Source organism: Molossus molossus, unplaced genomic scaffold, assembly GCF_014108415.1.
Source record: "Molossus molossus isolate mMolMol1 unplaced genomic scaffold, mMolMol1.p scaffold_m16_p_22, whole genome shotgun sequence".
NCBI classification, from domain to species: domain Eukaryota; kingdom Metazoa; phylum Chordata; class Mammalia; order Chiroptera; family Molossidae; genus Molossus; species Molossus molossus.
The window spans coordinates 32,539,171-32,558,371 of record NW_023425358.1 but is presented as its reverse complement, the minus strand read 5'-3'; the positions used below and the strand labels follow the sequence as shown (position 1 = coordinate 32,558,371).

General features: G+C 42.3%; 1 protein-coding gene across 2 annotated transcripts in view; it reads left to right on the top strand.

Moving 5' to 3' along the window:
• The window catches only part of PTPN11 (protein tyrosine phosphatase non-receptor type 11), a 65,024-nt gene that overhangs the window by 8,335 nt on the left and 37,488 nt on the right, over positions 1-19,201 (top strand). For both annotated transcript variants that reach the window (XM_036276476.1, XM_036276475.1), the window contains exons 2-4: positions 8,456-8,578; positions 14,414-14,608; positions 17,195-17,387. In XM_036276476.1, coding sequence (XP_036132369.1) covers positions 8,456-8,578; positions 14,414-14,608; positions 17,195-17,387 — 511 coding nt within the window. The remainder of the gene's footprint in view (positions 1-8,455; positions 8,579-14,413; positions 14,609-17,194; positions 17,388-19,201) is intronic.

Genomic DNA, 19,201 nt, shown 5'->3' with positions numbered 1-19,201 from the left:
GGTTGGGATGTGCGGGTGGCAACCACTCGATGTGTCCCTTTCACGTCGATGTTTCTCTCTCTCTCTCTCTCTCTCTCCCTCCCACTCTATCTGAACAAAAAGTGGAAAAAATGTCCTCGGGTGAGGAAAAAAAAAAGAATCACTTTATATTTAGACAAGAAACTGAAATTAGACTTTGGATCTCTAGTTCAAACTCCTTTCTAGGCATAGCAACCTTGAGAATAAGTTCCTGAAATTACTGGCCTGCTTGACTGTTTCCCCACATCGCTGGGGGCAGGGAGGCATAGATAGAACAAAATATTCAGCATCATTGTGTTTTCTTTTTGGTTCATCAGCATTTTTTTAAAAAGACTCACTTGACATAAATTAGTTCCTAGCCTCAGAGAGTTAAGCCTTTGCAGAATCTGCATTCACTAATGAGGGAATTTGATTTCTGGTGTGATTTCCTGGCAAATAGTTAGGGTTTATAAACTTGCAGGCAGGGATTCTGTCTCCTGTTTCTTCAAACTCACTCAGCACAGGTCTCCTGTTTTAGACGTTTTGTTTAGACATTGATTTGAGGCTCTGTTTCATAAGTGGTGGTGGTGTGTGTGTTTTCAACCCTTTCTATGAGCTGGGTGGTACTCACCTGGACCATGTTATGACCTGAGATCCTTACTGATAACAGAGTGAGCCCCGAGCATGACCGCCTAGAAGGAATTGCGCGGGGCTGGCAGGTTTGCAGACAGGACCCAGCGCGAGGAGGAGGCTCTTCCTCCCCTCTCCCCCTCTGTGTGCTTTTTTCTCCATGCCTCACCTTTCCGTATTTTAGCCTCCTTGGTTTTTCTTCACTCCCCACAGATTCATTCATTCAACACCCATGCATCTAGTGCCCACTGTATACAGGGGGAGGATTGGACATTTATGTTTCATCCTATCTGGACACACTGTATTAATCACCTTGTTGAGAAACTCAAATGGAGTCATGCTCATTTGCCTTTCCCTCTCCTTTCAGGTGATTCCGGTGCATTTACATAACTTTTCTTTGTAGACTAAGCTCTATGGTTTGCATTCACACGAGGTGGGAGATGGGGGGGCCTTAGAGATGGGTGGCCTTAGTACCCAACATTACAAGTGTTTATAATGCTTGAGGCAGCCCTATAATATAATATTCATTCTGTTAACGCCACTGTTGTTTACGCTCACGACATCCTCTGGGGTTGAACGAACTGCTCCTTATTAAGTGACAAGCATACTGCAAGTCGCGAAACTGTCAGTGATGGGACACAAATATTAAACATAATTGGGAAAGAGTTTTTGATAATTACAAATGTTTCTTGCAAACAATATCTAAGGAAGGAACCCTGGCCAGTTTGGCTCAGCAGTTGAGCATGGGCCTGCGGGCCAGAGAGTCCCGGGTTCGGTTCCTGCTAGGGGCAAGTACCACAAAAAATAAAATAAAAAATCTAAGGAAGGAGAGTTTACAATATATCAAAGTTCGAGTAGAAAGGTTATGGAATAGAACTTTTAATTTCTAATTCTATGCCCATTAAATAATGTAAGGACAGCCTCTGAAGCCGCGAAGTTATGTTGATGAGAAGGTGGCGCAACATAAATGGTACCTATGTCAGAATGGCCTATGTGAAACTGACCTAATGATGCAGGGGAAGAATCTATCCTGCATATCTTCCACCAAAATTAATAGTGATAACACAGTGATAACGAATGTTTATTAAGCCCTTACTCTGTCCAGCCTTTGTGCTAAGTGCTGGTTACTGAGTTTCCCCTGTAAACATCACTCACCTCTGTTCACGCTTAATAACATGATAGGTATAATTATACGTTGTAAATGAAATACTATAGTTTATTTAATCAAGGGGTAGAGAGACCACCACCTGCCTTATCTCCTGTTGCCCATCTACCTGATGGGTGTAAGTGGTGGTTGGTTACCTAGCCTCACCTTCAGCAATTATTATTTCTAGTACTCAGTCAATTCTTACTCAGTTGGTGGTGCTGAGGACAATATTTTCCCCTATCTGTGTGCTACTAACTACAGTAATTTAAAAAAAAAAGATTTTAGAGAGAGAGAAGGAGAGTGGGGGAGAGGAAAAAAAGAAACAGAGATTTGTTGTTCCACTTACGTATGTAGTCATTGGTTGATTCTTGTATGTGCCCTGGCTGGGGCTTGAACCCGCAACCTTGGCGTGTGGGGATGGCACTCTGACCATCTCAGCTACCCGGCTGGGGCCTAACTGCAGTAATTTTAATGTGAATTTCCAAAGTGAATGTCTAAGGCATCTGTGCAAAAACCAGAAACTTGTCCTAAAGCCTCCTCCTGCATTTGGAATCACCAAATTTTGATATTTTAACTGAGAAGAGGGCCTTTGCCAGCTGACATCTGTGCCTCCTCCTGACCGTGCAGGAGTCCGCCTGTGACACCACCTACGAGGTCAGATGGGGAACTGTGTGGATGTGGGACAGAGCTCTGATGGGACTCACCCCACAGCTGCCCTCTTCCTTCCCTTCCAGCCACAAATATTTATTAAGGAATAATGTGTTGCCTGGCCGGTGTGGCTCAGTGGTTGAGCATCAACCCATGCACCAAGAGGTCACTGGTTCGATTCCTGATCAGGGCACATGCCCCCAGGCTGGGGGCCCAATCCCTAGTGGGGGGCATGCAGGAGGCTGCCAGTTGATGTTCTCTCTCATTGATGTTTCTGTCTCTCTCACTCTCCCTTCCTTTCTCTCTAAAATCAATAAAGGAAAAAAAAAGGAATAATGTGTTGACTCCTTTGTTAGGGGCTGGAGGTACACATCGGGGAGAAAGAGATAGCTTCTCTGCCCTCCCGGGGCTCCCTGTCGAGCCTGTGACCTGGCTGTTGTAGGAACGTGTGATTGGACCCCTGTTGGTATCACCCAGGGGGAGCTTGTGGCGCATTGAGAAGGTGGGATAGGGGTGGGAGTGGGGGTCTGAAGGTGGAGGAAAGGAGGTGCCAAGGCCACGAGTGGCGCATTCGAGGAAAGCAGAGAGGTCACCAGAACCAGAGAGTCAAGTAGGGGCAGACCTTGCGGGTCCCGTTAACATCTGTGACTTTATTGTATTTTTTCCTGATGAAAAATGAAATCTCTAGTTCCCTTAGGTGAAACTTCATAGGCTGGTTCTGTACTAAGCATTTTATGTGTATGTACTTATTTCCATTTCACCACAGTGCTATGAATTAAGTTTTTCTAAGCATAGCCAGAAATCCAGAAGCTGTGAAGGAAAAATCTGCTCAATTGAATCACGCCCAGGTAAATTTCCATGGGGAGAAAGATACCACAGAGTAACAAGGGGATAAACCTAAGGCAGATATTTACCACACTTTTAATAAAGGATCATTTTCTGGTTATAGCAAGAGCTCCTGTAAATCAATACAAAAAAAAAAAATAATCAAATAGAAACTGAGCAATGACAAACTGGCAACTCACGGAAAAGGGGGGACCGTGGGCTGCAAACATGAGAAAGTGCTTAGTCTCACATAGAAACGCAAATGAGAATGGTACTATTTTCCGTGAAGCAGAATAGACGAAGATGACAAAGTTTGGTAATATATGTAGTATTGGTAAAAGTGAGAGAAAACAGGGACTTTCACAGTTAATTTGTGGAAGTCGAAACTGATGTCTTCATTTGAGTGCAGTTTGGCAAATTTGTCAAAGTAAAAAAACAAAAAAACAAAAGTCTTCACAAAGCAGTTTTATTTCTAAAAATTTAGTTTATTAATATACTTGTAAAAGTGTGTACAGATTATTGTAAAGGATGTGTTCTGCTGTGTTATTTGTAATAAAAACCTAGAAATAATATCAATGTCCTAGAATAGGGATTAAGTTATGGATGGTGTATTCATACAATGGAATATTATATAGCTATTAAAAAGAATGTACTGGTACAGAAGGATCTTTAAGTTGTAGTAACACAAGTGGACATGGAGGCCGTAGTATGTTTGCAAACATGCACATGTAGATAGATAAGTATGTATATGTGTATGCATGAGACATTTCTCTTTTTTTAAGTTTTTATTGATTTTTCTAGGGAGAGAGAAAGGGAGAGATAGAGATAGAAACATCGATGAGACAGAGAAACATGGATTAGCCACCTCCTGCACGCCCCCCTCCAGGGATCAAGCCTGCAACCTGGGCCTGTGCCCTGACCTGGAATCGAACTGGGACCTTTCAGTCCATAGGACGACACTCAATCCTCTGAGCCACAACAGCCAGGCTCATGAGAAATTTCTTTAAGATTAAGAAACTGCTAACTGTAGTTACTTCTGAAGAGTGCAACTGGGTACCTAAGAGAAGCTGGGGCTATTTCTTTGAATTTCATACCTATCTGGGCTATTATAATAAATGAATTAAAAAGATTTTAGAAAGTTTGTTTTTTGTTTCCCACAAGATCTGAAAGGACACTGGACTCTAAAAAATTAGAGAAGCCTGAAATAGCTGGCTGAGATAGGGAAAGATGCAAAGGAATGGAAGTTAGGATAACTAAATAAAAAGATCTTGATGGGAGCCATAAATATTGCACTTTAGGCTGCTGTCACAGTGGTGAGGTGGAGGACAAACCTGAGGAATTCTTTTAGAACCTATTTTAATTGATGAGAGAGAGAGAGACAGAGAGAGAGACATCGATCTGTTGCTTCCTGCATGCTCTGACTGGGGACCGGGGATTGAACCTGCAACCTGGGTATGTGCCCTGACTGGGAATTGAACACCCCCACTCCCACCCAAGCAAGCACTAATCTACTCTCTGTCTCTATGAACTTGCGTATTCTAGACATTTCACATCAGTAGAATCATATAATGTGGCCTCTTGTGTCTGGCTTCTTTTATTGAGCATGATTTTGAGGTTCATCCAAATTGTAGCATTTATCAGTACTTCATGCCTTTTAATGGCTGAATAATGTTCTAGTGTTTGGATTCTCATCGTATTCTTAAAATGAACCTAAGAACTATCATTTCCATTTCACAGAGGAGGAATCTGAGGGGGAAAGAACTTGCTCGGTCACAGAACTAGTGAGTGGTGGAGCTCAGATGTGCACCTGAGTGGGTGTGACCCGCCCTAATCCCAGAGCTGTAGGATCGCCATGTCCTTACGGTGTGATTTATGACAGCTGTTCACCCTGTGCTGCTTCCTTCTTTGTTGTAAAACACTGTGATTGGGCTGATACTTGTTGAGCAGTCTCTTAAATTTCATTTGATTGTCAGTACCAGGACTCTGCCTTTAATATTGACTTCTGTTCTTGGGAGCATCGAATGAGCCTGGAGAGGTCCAGGATATTGGACTTTAGAAATTACTCTTGTTACCATAAATCTCGGTGACTTTTGGAGCCCATGAAGGAAATCTTGCTGGAAATTAGGAATATTTTGAAGCAGATGCTATTCGAACTATTTGAAAGGAAGTTGTAGACTTGATACGTTATTACTCCAAAATTCTTGTGTGCATTTCCTTGAAACAAGGGCACTCACACACATAATCACTCTCATCAAAATCAGGTAAATTTATGTTAGCCCGGCCAGTGTGGCTCAGTGGTTGAGCGTCGACCCCATGCAACTAGAGGTCGCCGGTTTGGTTCCGGGTCAGGGCACATGCCCAGGTTGTGGGCCAAATCCCCAGTGGGGGGCATGCAGGAGGGGGCCAGTTGATGTTCTCTCTCATCGATGTTTCTTTCTCTCTCTCTCCCTCTCTAAAATCAGTAAAGAAAAAAATAAAAAAGATTTACGTTAAACAGTACTATCATTTAATTCCTATTCCCCTCTCAAATTTTTTCTGTAACGTCCTTTATAGCAAAAGACAAAAGAAACAACAAAAAACCCTTCTTTTCCCTTTGTCTCCCTTCCCCCTGCTCCATGATATAGTCCAGAAAGAACCATGCCTGCAGTCTGGATAGTTCTTTGACCATTTTTGAAGAGTACATGCCAGTTAGAATAGTGTCATTCATATAGGATTTATTTGATGTTTTTCATAATTAGATTAGATAATGCATTTTTGTCAGGATTTATCACAGAAATGACACTGTTCTGAGTGTGTGGTGTCAGGAGGTGTATAGTGTCATAACTGGTGCTATTAACTTTTACCAGTTGATTACCATAGTTACTACCAGGTTCTCTACTGTGAAGTTCATTAGTGTATTTTACTTATTCATTAACATGTAATCAATTAGTAAGCATTTTGTGGAGATTGCAGTAAATATTCTGTCCCTCCTGAAATGTTCACCATTAGTTTTAACATCCATTGATGATTCATGCCTCAACTGTTATTATTATGGTTGCCAATGGTAATTTTTTATTATTCTTTCTATATATATTGTATGTGATTTTTAGAGAGAGAGGAAGGAGAGGGAGAGAGAGAGAGAAACAATGATGTGAGAGAGAAACATTGATCAGTTGCCGCCCATATGCACCCTGACCAGGGACCAAACCTGCAACCTGAGCATGTGCCCTGACCAGGAATCAAACTGGTGACCTTTTGGTGCATGGAAGGATGCTTCAACCAACTGAACCACACTGGCCAGGGCATAGTTTAACTTTTTAAAAAATTTTTATTTCTCATCTGAGGATTTTTCCATATATCATCAGACAGAGAGAGAGAGAGAGAAAGAGAAAGGCAGAGAGAAACATCGATGTGATAGAGCCACATCCACTGGTTGCCTCCTGCATGACCTGACCAGGGCCGGGGACGAACTGCAACCGAAGTACATGCCCTTGACTGGAATCGAACCTGCGACTCATTGGTTCACGCTCCATCACTGAGCCAAACTGGCCAGGGCGCATTTTAACCATTTTTAAGTCTATAGCTCTGTGGCAGTAAGTACATTCACATCACCACCATACATCTCCAGAACTTCTTCATCTTCCCAAACTGAAACTGTCCCTGTTAAACACTAACCCCCATTTCTCCTATCCCCCAACCCCTGGTCACCACCAGTCCATTTTCTGTCTCAGTGAATTTGACTATTCTGGGTACCTCATATAAAGTATAATCATACGGTATTTGTCCTTCTATGACTGGTGCATTTCACTTAGCATAATGTCTGCAGGCTTCATCATGTGGCTGGTGACAGGATTTCCTTCCTTTTTAAGGCTAAATAAGATTCCGTTGGTGTGCATAACCACATTCTGTTTATTCGTTCATCTGTCGGACACTTGGGTTGCTCCTACTTTTTAGCTTTTGTGAATGATGCCGGTATAAACATGGGTGTGAGACACTATTTGAGTCCCTGCTATCAGTTCTTGTGGGTATATGCACAGGAGTAGAATCTCTGGATCATATGGTAACTCTACGATTAATTTTTTGATGAACCTTAGTTAGTTTTTAAAAACTGATATCTGTGTGGACTCTTGGTCTCCCATTTTATTTGAAGGGTTAGAATCTGTTAATATCACTATTTTCAGGTACCAGTGGTCTCTAATTTGGCCAGTGGGAGGCCCTTCAAGCCTGCCCCTGTGTCATTTTGACATGTCCGCATTGGAGCTCTTCCTTACTGTGGCACAGTCAGATGTCGCAGGCTCACCTTACTTTTACTGCCCCAGCCCTGGCATTACCTGTTTCTTCAAGGAGCCCCATTCTTTTTACTGGAGAACTGTGGGTGCTGGGTGTGCTGAGTGCTACTGGGGTGTCATTGCTTCCTTTCAGAAGAGAGAGCTAGGAAAACATGTATGTATGTGTACGTGTATACACATATATTCACAGAAACATACATCTGTATTTCTACATTTCTACATATATCTCCACATGTATATCAAATTCTAGTGTTTGCATCGATACCTTCAATTCCCATCTGACACCATAGGGTTTCTTCTGGCTCTCTCCCTTTCCAACAGCGAGGAACCCGGCTCCCGTTGTCTTCAGTATGTTTACTTATTTATTAAGTAATTATCTATTTATTTACTTACTTATCTGTTCAATGCCACTCTGTGTGTTCAGTCTCCTGACCATGTGGACTGTCGTTTGGGGCTTGGCCCACCTAGTGACTGGCTTAATACCCATGTCCCCAGCTCCACCTACAGTGCTAGCAGGATCCCAGGCCCCGACCAAGGGGAAGTTGAGGGGGCAGTGACCAAGAAGAGGGGGAAAGTTCAGGGAAGGTTTGATTTGTATTATTATTATTATTTTTTTAATTTTCAAAAATGTTTTTATTGATCTTTAGAGAGGGAAGAAGGGAGGAGGAGAGAGAGAAACATCAATGAGAGAGAACATTGATTGGCTGCCTCCTGCATGCTCACTACTGGGGATTGAGCCTGAAACCTGGGCTTATGCCCTGACCAGGAATCGAACCAGCGACCTCCCGGTACATGGGTCAGCTACTGAGCCATACTAGCCGGGCTGATTTGTGTTTTCATTAGCTGCTCTGCTCCTAGGCATTTCAGCTGTGATGGTGTGGGCACGTGCTCATAGACTCCTTTGTTGTTCATCGCTGTCTCTCTCTCTCTCTCTCTCAAGATGGTTTCACCCAAATATCACTGGCGTGGAGGCCGAAAACCTACTGTTGACAAGAGGAGTTGATGGCAGTTTTTTGGCAAGGCCCAGTAAAAGTAACCCTGGAGACTTTACGCTTTCTGTTAGGTAAGTGGGAAGAAAAAGAGAGACTCCAAGAAGAGAGACTCCTGAGCGTGTTCTCCAGGTAGGAAATGTGAAAACCGCACCTGGACAACTCGCTGCCCTTGTGCAGAGCTTGAAGGCCTGCCTGTTGCCCTGTGCCTGGTGAGGCCTGGCCCACAGGTCAGATCTCACTCAAGCCCGGCTGTGGGGCTCAGGGTGAGGCCTCCTGAGAGTGAGAAACTTGGGAATTTGGCAGAAGGGGGGTGACGGTGGGCATTTCTTGTCCCCAGAGAGACCACCGAGGATGAGTTGGAGGATTCACCAGTGCTTGATTCCACTCACCCTGAACCTGGCGCTCTGCATTTTCCCTTCCCTTCCCTTGATCTCTTAGTGGTAAAAATACGTCTAAAGAGTTTCTTTTCATTTGTCTTTTTTTTTTTTTTATCCTCACCTGAGGATATTTTTGCATTTATCTTCAGATAGAGCAGGAGGAAGAGAGAGAGAAATATCGACATGAGAGAGACACATCGACTGGCTGCCACCCACACCACCCCAACCAGGGCCGGGGACACACTGCAACCGAGGTACGTGCCCTTAGCGGAAACTGAACCCGGGAAACCGAACCCGGGACTCTCTGGTTCGCAGGCCGATGCTCTAACCGCTGAGCAGCCAAACCGGCCAGGGCTCATTTGTCTTTTTAAGAAATAGAACATCACTGAGGAAGTTGTGGTCCTGTGCGTTCCCCTGCCCAGTCCCATTCCCCTCCCCTTTACCCCAGAGGAAACCGCCGTCGAGGGGCTGGCGTATGTCCTTCCTGACTGTGTTTTTATCCTTGTACTGCGTTTGTGCTCTGTGCGAACAAGATCTAGTTGGTGTGTATTTTTAGACTTCACACCCATGGCTTTATAACATATGTATTATCTGCAACTTTCTTGAACATTTTTAAAAATACTGGTACCTGTAGATCTCATTATTAATTTTAATGGCTCTGTAATATTTGGTGTGAACACATTACAGTTTATTTAGTCCCCTACTGTTACATATTGGGTTGTTTTTAGTTAAAAATTTTTTTTTTGAATGGCATGGCCAGCATCCTGTTACATGTCTCTTTGAGTAGGTGTAGGAGAATTTTGGTAGAAATTGACTTTCTCAAATACTTATTCTCTCTACTTGAGCTCATTCCAGGAGTTAGAACTGGACTCCTTTATGAATTTGATTGTATTATTATTTCAAATAAAGAAGTTAGTAAGATGTGTTCTTGAGGATTCATTTAGGATCCCTTTGGGATTTGGGAGGTCCCTTTTCAGTGTAGATTAGTTTCTTGTTTTTTTTCCTCTTGATTGATTTTAGAGAGCGAGATAGAAACATTGATGAAAGAGAAAATTGATTGGCTGCCTCCTCCATGTCCCCTACTGGGGATTGGGCCCACAACTTGGGCATGTGCCTTGACTGGGAATCGAACCGGTGACCTCTTGGTGCCATGGGTCGACGCTCAACCACTGAGCCATACCAGCCGGGCTAGATTAGTTTTTTAAAGCGCCTCTAACATTGGCTTTTACTTCCGTTTTACAATATGGAATGGGTGGCAGTCCTCTGGGCTTGTCCCAGCATTGACTTCTAACCTAAAGTGACATTTGATTTGAAAGAGTTTGGATGGAGATTATATAATAATAACGATGATGATGACAATAGCAAACGTTATTGAGGACTTGACATATTCCAAGCTGTTGAGCTAAGCACTCTATCCACATCATTTTATTTAACTTTCCTAATGACCTATGAATCAGTACCACTGTTCTCCTCATGTCACAGGTTAGTAAGCTGAGACACAGAGTTAAGTTAGTGAGCTAGTCTCATAACTAGTAGCAGCAGACCCCACACTACAGAATTAGTGTGTTTTTTCCCCTCCACTTTTTTATTTATTTATTTATTTATTTTTTACTTTATTTTTTTTAATTTTTTTTTATCCTCACCTGAGGACATTTTTCTATTTTTTGTTCAGGTAGAGTGGGAGGGGGAGAGAGGAAGAGAGGGAGAAACATCGATGTGAAAGGGACACATCGAGTGGCTGCCACCCGCACGACCAACCAGGGCCGGGGACAAACTGCAACCGAGGTACATGCCCTTAGCGGGAACCGAACCCGGGTCTCTCGGGACCGCAGGCCGACGCTCTAACCGCTGAGCCAAACCGGCCAGGGCTCCCCTCCACTTTTTATTTTGAGAAATTTCAGACCTACTGACTAGTTCATAGATGAAAACCGTGAGCACCCACATTACCGTTACCTGCTAACATTTTGCCTTGTTTGCTCTTTCTCTTTATGAGCGTCTGTGTGTATTACACACCTTTTCCCCCTTGAACCTTTTGAAAATAAGTTGTAGACATCAGGGCATTGCTTTTTACCTCCAAATTCTTAAGAGTGTGTGTCCTAGGAACCAGGACATTGTGGATAACTATGAGGTCATTATTACATATGAGAAATTGTAACATTGACTCAGTGATGTCATCTCATATATAGTCCATACTCAAATTTCCCTTACTATTTTAAAAAAGGCTTTTGAAGCCATCCCGTTATTTCCCCTCTGGAGACACATAGTATCTGTTTGCTCCATCTTTTGGTGTTTGTGCTCCCGAGTGTCCTTGCCTCTGGGCCCTCACAGTAGACGGAGCTGGGAAATAAATATTTACATATTTAAAACCAAGTGTTCATACTGATAGTTCCAGCTCAACCCAGCTTCCTCACCTTTTCCCATCCCATGCTGGTGTTTCTCCTCTGCAGCGAGAACCCTGCTCCACAGCGGCATCAATGTGACCTCATTCGCCCAGTCCTGTGATACAGTAGATTCAGAATGACTCTACCACTATCATTTCTAATTGCAAACCCATTAAGGGAAGTTCATGGTTTCTTTGGAGTCTTTTTGTTCTTAAAAATTTTTTTTTTTTTTAAATTTTATTTTTGGCATTTATCTTCAGACAGAGTGGGAGGGAGAGAGGGGGGAAGAGAGAAAGAAACATTGGTGTGACAGAGACACATCGACTGGTTGCCACCCACACGACCCCAGCTGGGGCCAGGGACAAACTGCAACCAAGGTACATGCCCTTAGCGGGAACCGAACCCGGGTCTCTCTGGTCTGCAGGCCGACGCTCTAACCGCTGAGCTAAACCGGCCAGGGCTCTTTTTGTTCTTAGAATAGATCCCATTAAGAGTATATAATAAGTACTGTGTTCAAAGTTATAGGAATTCGTTTTCTGTGTAGTTGAACTTACTACAAAGTGAGATTCATTTCTTTCATTTTGCATTCAGTTTTTTTGTTATGTGTTCAGTTTTTTTTAATCCTCACCCAAGGATATCTTTCTGTTTATCTTCAGATAGAGTGAGAAGGAGGGAGAGAGAGAGAAACATTGATGTGAGAGGGACACTTTGTCTGGTTGTCTCCTGCACAACTCATTGGTCCGTGGACCGACGCTCTACTGCTGAGCCAAACCGGCCAGGGCTGTGTTCATTTCTTTTTATCTTTGTCGATTTAATTTTAGTTTTTCAATGTGTGAAACATTGACAAGATTTAGGGTCAAACGATATAAAAAGGTATATTCTGTGAAATCTCAGTCTTATCCTTTACCCCTTGCACCTTGTTCCCATCCATCCCTGTAAGTAGCCATTCCGATTAATTTCTGGTTTATGCTTCTGTGTTTTTTTTAATACCTGAAGCAGAGCATTACATACATTTTTTTGTAGTTTACTTTTTTCATTTACTGAAATCCTTTAGTGCTTGCTCTCTCATTTTAATCAACTGCATAGCATATACCTTTATACAATTTCCTGCAGAGGGGAATTGGTTTCCAACATTTTACAGTGCTACCTAATGCCACAGTGAATATAATAATCTTTTGCCTATGCTTTGTGCTTTCGGAAGTTTATCTTCAGGGTGAGTGTCAGGGAGTGAGATGACTGGGGCAGAGAGGTGTTACAGCTTTTCCCAATTCCCCTCCGTGGTGACCGCACCTTTGGCGCGCCCACCGGCAGTGCATGGGGTGCTTTGCCGCAGTGTCAGTAGTTGAATGTGGTCAAGTTGTTCATTTTCAGCAGCATGATAGGTGAGAAGTACAATCTCAGTGAATTTTCACTTTCAGTCCTCTGATGATTGAAGCTGAACATCATTTGATAAGTTCGAAGGCCACTTGTATATCTTTTTTGTGTGAAGTGTCTTAGAACCGGTCCTTTTAACAGCTGCAACACTGCCAAGTTTCACTTTTTATGTTTCCTTATATTTTTGCTATACGTTCTAGACACTGTCGTACAAATGCATGTGTCTGTGCACACGTGCACACGTGACATGTTCATTATTCTGGTTCTCTGCAGGCCATCTGACCTTTCTGTTATGTGCCCGTTCTGAAAAATTGATGGTTACATTGCCTTGTATTCAGTTAGCCACAGAAGATCCTCCTTTTTGAATTTTCAGAAAAAAATACAGAAATATACAAAAATGTATGTACAGTCACTGATGTTGCATTTATCATAAGCCAGTCATTTTTTCCTTCAAAATAAGATATAAAATAAAGTGAAATTTCCCTTTACTCATCACCTATGGTCCTGCTTTCCCTTTTGCCCCAGAAGCAGCTAATAGCATGAGTTTCTGTCTAGTTTATACAAAAGTACATCTATTTATAATATAATATGTAAATCATAGATTTATAATAATAAAATATACACATATGTTTGTATCATGAATAGTACGTAGTATGACTTGTGTGTGTTTGTAAATTCTCACAGTGGTACACACTAAGCATGTCGTTCTGCATTGTGCTGCTTTCATATAGTGTCGTGTCTCTGAAGCCCTTCGGTGTTGGTGTATGTCCACCTAGTCCATACCTGAATGTCTTTGTGTGTGGCATTAAATAAAGGCGAGCAGTGGAAAGCTCAGGTGTTAAAACAGAGTCAGGTGTAGCTGGAGGAGAGTGACCCGAAGTGCCTTTTTTACCCACTGGAAAAGGTTTTCACCAAAAATTAGAAGTAGATATTGTTAGTAACATTAGGGAATGATTTTGCTTATTTTCCTTAGTCCCGTTTTTCTTTTTCATTGGTAGAATTGTGCTTTTATTTTCCAGAGGCTTCATCACTGATGCTACAGGGTCAGACTAAAAATAAATACGGGTCCACCTAGGTGATAATTGGGTGTCCTAAAGATGTATTTAGAAGTTCAGAAAACCACAGATGGCCTAGGCTAACTAAAATACCGAGTTTTACTCACTTTTGGCTAATGTTATGTCAACTCAGTGGAATAACATAGTAAATCTAATCTGGAAACTGTCAATTATATGTCTTGAAAATGATTTTTTTATATTTCTTTTTTTAAATTGATATTTTAGAGAGAGAGGAAGGAAGAGAGAGATAGAAACATCGATGTGAGAGAAAAACATCAATTGGCTGCCTTCAGCATGCCCCCCACCGGGGATTTGGCCCACAGCCTGGGCATGTGCCCTGGCCGGGAATCAAATCAGGACCTCTCGGTGCATGGGTCGATGCTCAACCACTGAGCCACACTGGCCGAGCTGTTTAACTTTTAATCATATGTATCTTGATTAATGATGAGAAAAATTGTTGGCACTTAAAATATGCAATTTGATAGATCAGACTTTCAAAGTAGAAGTTGTACAAGGGCAGAAACTAATAAACAGAGCCCTGTGTGTTGAAATGATGGACTGTGTGGTCATTTCACTCAGGCATTTCTTATAGGGTAAGTGTAAACTCGGTCCTTGGGTTTGTTTGAATGTTCAGGTGCAACCCGATAATGAATATGAGATTTATTTTTACTAGTATAGTGCTTTATTTGTGTTCCCCTCTTTCTAATGGACTATTTTAGGAGAAATGGAGCTGTCACTCACATCAAGATTCAGAACACTGGTGATTACTATGACCTGTATGGAGGGGAGAAGTTTGCCACTTTGGCTGAGTTGGTTCAGTATTACATGGAACATCATGGGCAATTAAAAGAGAAGAATGGAGATGTTATTGAGCTCAAATATCCTCTGAACTGTGCAGATCCTACCTCTGAAAGGTCAGTGACATTTTAGTAACTACATAGTCTCTGCCTCTTTCCTGTGCCATAAGTGTTATGTGAATGCATTTGTGGGGGTTTGGCTTGTACCTGTTTCTCTAGCTGCAATCTGTATTTAAAATTTCAAAATTTCAATTACAGTCGATATTCAATATTATATTAGTTCCAGGTGTACAGCCTCATGATTAGACATTTATATAACTTATGAAGTGATCCCCTGATAAGTCTTGCATCCACCTGACACCATATATAGTTGTTACAGTATTATTGACTGCATTCCCTAAGCTGTACTTTACACTCCCATGATTCTTTTGTAACTGTTAATTTGTACATCTTTTTTTTTTTTTTTTTTATCCTCACTCGAGGATATTTTTCCATTTTTTTGTACAGATAGAGTGGGAGGGAGAGAGAGAGAGAAACATCGACGTGAAGGGACACATCGAGTGGCTGCCACCCGTATGACCAACCAGGGCCGGGGACAAACTGCAACCGAGGTACATGCCCTTAGTGGGAACCGAACCCGGGTCTCTCTGGACCACAGGCGGATGCTCTAACCGCTGAGCCAAACTGACCAGGGCTGTACATCTTTTTTTAAAATGTTTTTATTGCTTTTAGAGAGAGAGGAAGGGAGATGGGGAGAGAGAGAGCAACATCCATGTGAGAAAGAAACATCGATGGACCTCCTGCTGCACGCCCCCTACGGGGGATCTAGCCCACAACCCGGGCATGTGCCCGGAGCGGGAATTAAACTGGTGACCTTTTGGTGCATGGGACGATGCTCAACCAACTGAGCCCCACCAGTGAGGGCCAATTTGTACATCTTAATCCCTTCGCCTTTTTCACCCCAAACTGCAGCTTTTAAAGTTTTATTAAAGTAAGAATAATAGGATCAGATTATTCTCAGAGTGCCCTTTCCTTGCAGAGGTTTCCATTGGTGTTGCTTACACTCATTCTTGGGGTCTCAGGCTATTCCTGTATATTCTTTTTTTTTTAATTCTCACTAGAGGATTTTTTTTTTTTCTTCATTTATCGTCCTATGGAGTGGGAGGGGAGGAGGGAGAGAGAGAGAGAGAGAGAGAAACACCGATGTGAGAGAGACACATTGACTGGTTGCCTCCCGCTTGACCCCGACCAGGGCCGGGGACAGAACCACAACCGAGGTATGTGCCCTTGACCAGAATCAAACCTGCGACTCATTGGCCCTCAGGCCGACGTTCTAACTGCTGAGCCAAACCGGCCAGGGCTCCTGTATAGTCTTAGTTTGTGCCGTAATTTTAAGATTATTGAACTTCAGCTGATAATCTTGGAGAGTTATGAGAGGAGAACAAATGATAATGGCGACATCAAAGTCGCAGCAGTTCTCGGTAGTAGCTCCTAAGCAGTTATTCAGCAGAGCCACCAACAGATGTCAGTTTAAGCTCAGAAGTGGGAACGCTGAGCACTCGAATGGTCTGATTTTCAACAGCTCCTTTCTGTTACACCCACAAATGTGTGAGAATGACCTTGCTTAGCAGTAATTGTGTTATTTCAGAGCTCTTTCCCCCATCACTGTGTTGGAACTGAGCTGATGTTAGCTGGGGCTTGGCTTAATTTGTATTGATTTCATTGGCTTTCTGCATTCCCAGTCTCCTCTGACTCATTACAAATTCAGGGTCTCTTAATTAGGTTTCTGTAGTTTGTATCTTCAGGTAATTTTCTTCAACCTGCACCTCTATTGCAGTGCTATTATATGCTGATAATTTGTTTCTCCAGCTACCCCTGTAGCTTTAAGTAAAAGGCTGCCTGCCAACTCTGTGCATTTGATTTCCAAATTTTCCTCTGTTCATCCTGTAGTGATGAGCATCATCTGCCAGGAGAGTACTTGTTTTATAACCAAGATCTTGAGGGAAAAAGCCACCTCATTAACATGACTATGTTAAGATTTTTTTATAGTATCTTGAAATCTGTCCTTGGACGGCTTACATCAGGACTCTGGCGTACTGGTTAAGAGTGCAGATTGCTGGGCCCCATTCAGTAGTGTATTAGTATCTCTGGTTGTGCACAATGGGAATTCACATTTTCAGCAAAATCCCTCACCTCTACTCTTAGTCTTACATGCATTAAAGTTTGAAATGATAACCCAGCATACAGGCCAAAGATGTTGATAGCAGACTTGTCCACGTATGAGTTAGAAATATGGAAAAATTTGAAATGCTTGAATTAATTTATAATGAAGATCTTTTTTGCATCCTGTCCACATGCCAGGGCAAGGACAAGCATTTAGATCATTCTCTGTCTCTACCATAGCTTTCTACTATAATTTCTTTACGTGGCTGTGATTAAATAGTTAGAGGCAAGATTGAGGATATTTGTTTCCAAATGACTGGGGGCTCATTTAAGAAGTTTAGTGGTCATTCTTGACATCTTTGTCATTCTTCCCGTCTGCTTGGGTTGCAAATTCTGGCTTACACGGTATCGCTCAATCTCTTGGAGGATTGTGCTTGTTTTGCGATTGCGTTTAGGAAAGCTGACTATATATGGTAGTTTTGTGAAAGAGTGTTGTATCCCACGGCAAAACTCAATTTATTTTCATTTTTAAAAATCTAGGTGGTTTCACGGACACCTCTCTGGGAAAGAAGCAGAGAAGTTATTAACCGAGAAAGGAAAACACGGCAGCTTCCTGGTACGAGAGAGCCAGAGCCACCCTGGAGATTTTGTTCTCTCTGTCCGAACTGGTGATGACAAGGGGGAGAGCAATGACGGCAAGTCCAAAGTGACCCACGTCATGATCCGCTGTCAGGTAAAGACTCAGTTGAACTTGGGTCTGGCAAAATGTCGTCTTTGGGTGATTTTTCTGCTTGGAGAGGACAGACACCGTGACTTCCAAAGTCAGATTTTCTTATTTTTCTTCAAAGTCAGATTTTCTTTGCTCACTTGGCCAAGGACTTCTACAGTTTTCGTAATTATGATCGTTTCATCGTTTCAGAACTTTATTAAATTATTTCTTTCCAGTCTCTCGTTGGTGGATTAAGTCATGCCTCTGCATCACCTCCTGCCCTGCAGTGTCTGATCTGTTTCTGCTTGATTGTAGTTGGAGTTGGCTTCAGTCTTGTCTCCAAAATAATGGTCTCAGCTCCTCCTCAGGATTGTCCCAGTCGAGCCTTCATATTACAGAGTTCCTGCATTAAGGATGGGGGAATTGAACTTACTGTGTGTTTTTTTTATCCTTATTTGAGGATATATTTATTGATTTTAGAGAGAGAGGCAGGGCAAGAGAGAGAGAGAAACATGGATGTGAAAGAGAAACATCAATCAGTTCCTCCTGTATGTGCCCTGACCAGGAATTAAACCCACAGCCTTTTGGTGTGTGGGACGACGCTCCAAACAACTGACCCACCCGGCCAAGGCTGAACTCCCTGTTTCTTATTTTTAGTGTGGTGATGGGACCAAGGTGGGTGATTCTTGGTTGACTATGTCAAACTTTGTTCCTAAATAGAAACTCTTTATTTACTGTTGCTTTAGTTTTTAAATTTTTTTTCCTCACCCGAGGACATTTTTTCCCCCTGCATTTATCTTCAGATAGAGCGGGAGGGAGAGAGGGAGGAAGAGAGAGAGAGAAACATTGATGTGAGAGAGACACATTGACTGGTTGCCACCCACATGACCTCAACCAGGGCAGGGACAAACTGCGGGAACCCAACCCAGGCCTCTCTGGTCTGTGGGCCAACGCTCTAACCGCTAAGCTAAACTGGCCAGGGCTTGCTTAGTTTTTGAATTAGATTTACAAAACATCTCTGTTGAGAAATAATCCATACACCATACTATTTACCCTTTTAGAGTGGACCATTTAGTGGTTTTTAGAATATTCACGAATTATTCAACCACCAACACTATTGAATCTCAGAACATTTTCATCACCAGGATGTGTTCATCACCTGTGTTCATTACCAGTCACTCCTCGTTTTTCCCTCTCCGCCCAGCTCTTGGCAACCGCGAGTCTTTTTGTTTCTGTGTATTTGCCTATTTTAGATATTTCATATAGATAAGTTATATAATGTGTGGCCTTGTTTGTCTGGTTTCTTTTACTTAGCATAAGATTTTCTTTTTTTAAAATTCTCACCTGAGGATATTTTTCCATTGATTTTTATCAGATAGAGTGGGAAGGAGGGAAGGAGGGAGAGAGAAACACTGATGTGAGAGAAACACATCAGTTGGTTGTCTCCCACACAGCTCTGGAGCCAGGGATCAAACCCACAGTTGAGGTATGTGCCCTTGGCTGGGAATTGAACCCACAACTCCTTGGTCTGTAGGCCGGTGCTGTAACTGCTGAGCCAACCTGGCCAGGCTAGCATAACATTTTCAAAGTTTATCTATGTTATAGCGCTTATCATTAAGCTCTTTGTATTGTCAAATATTCTATTGTATGGATATATATCATACAATGGGATATCCATTAAAAAATGATGGGCTTTTGGGCTATTGTGAATAATGCTGCTATGAACATTTGTGTACACGTTTTTGCAATATTTTCAATTTGATGAGACAACATGCTCATATTTTCTTTTAATTTGTGAAGTGTGTTTTCCTTTAGCTCTTTGGACATATTTGTATTAG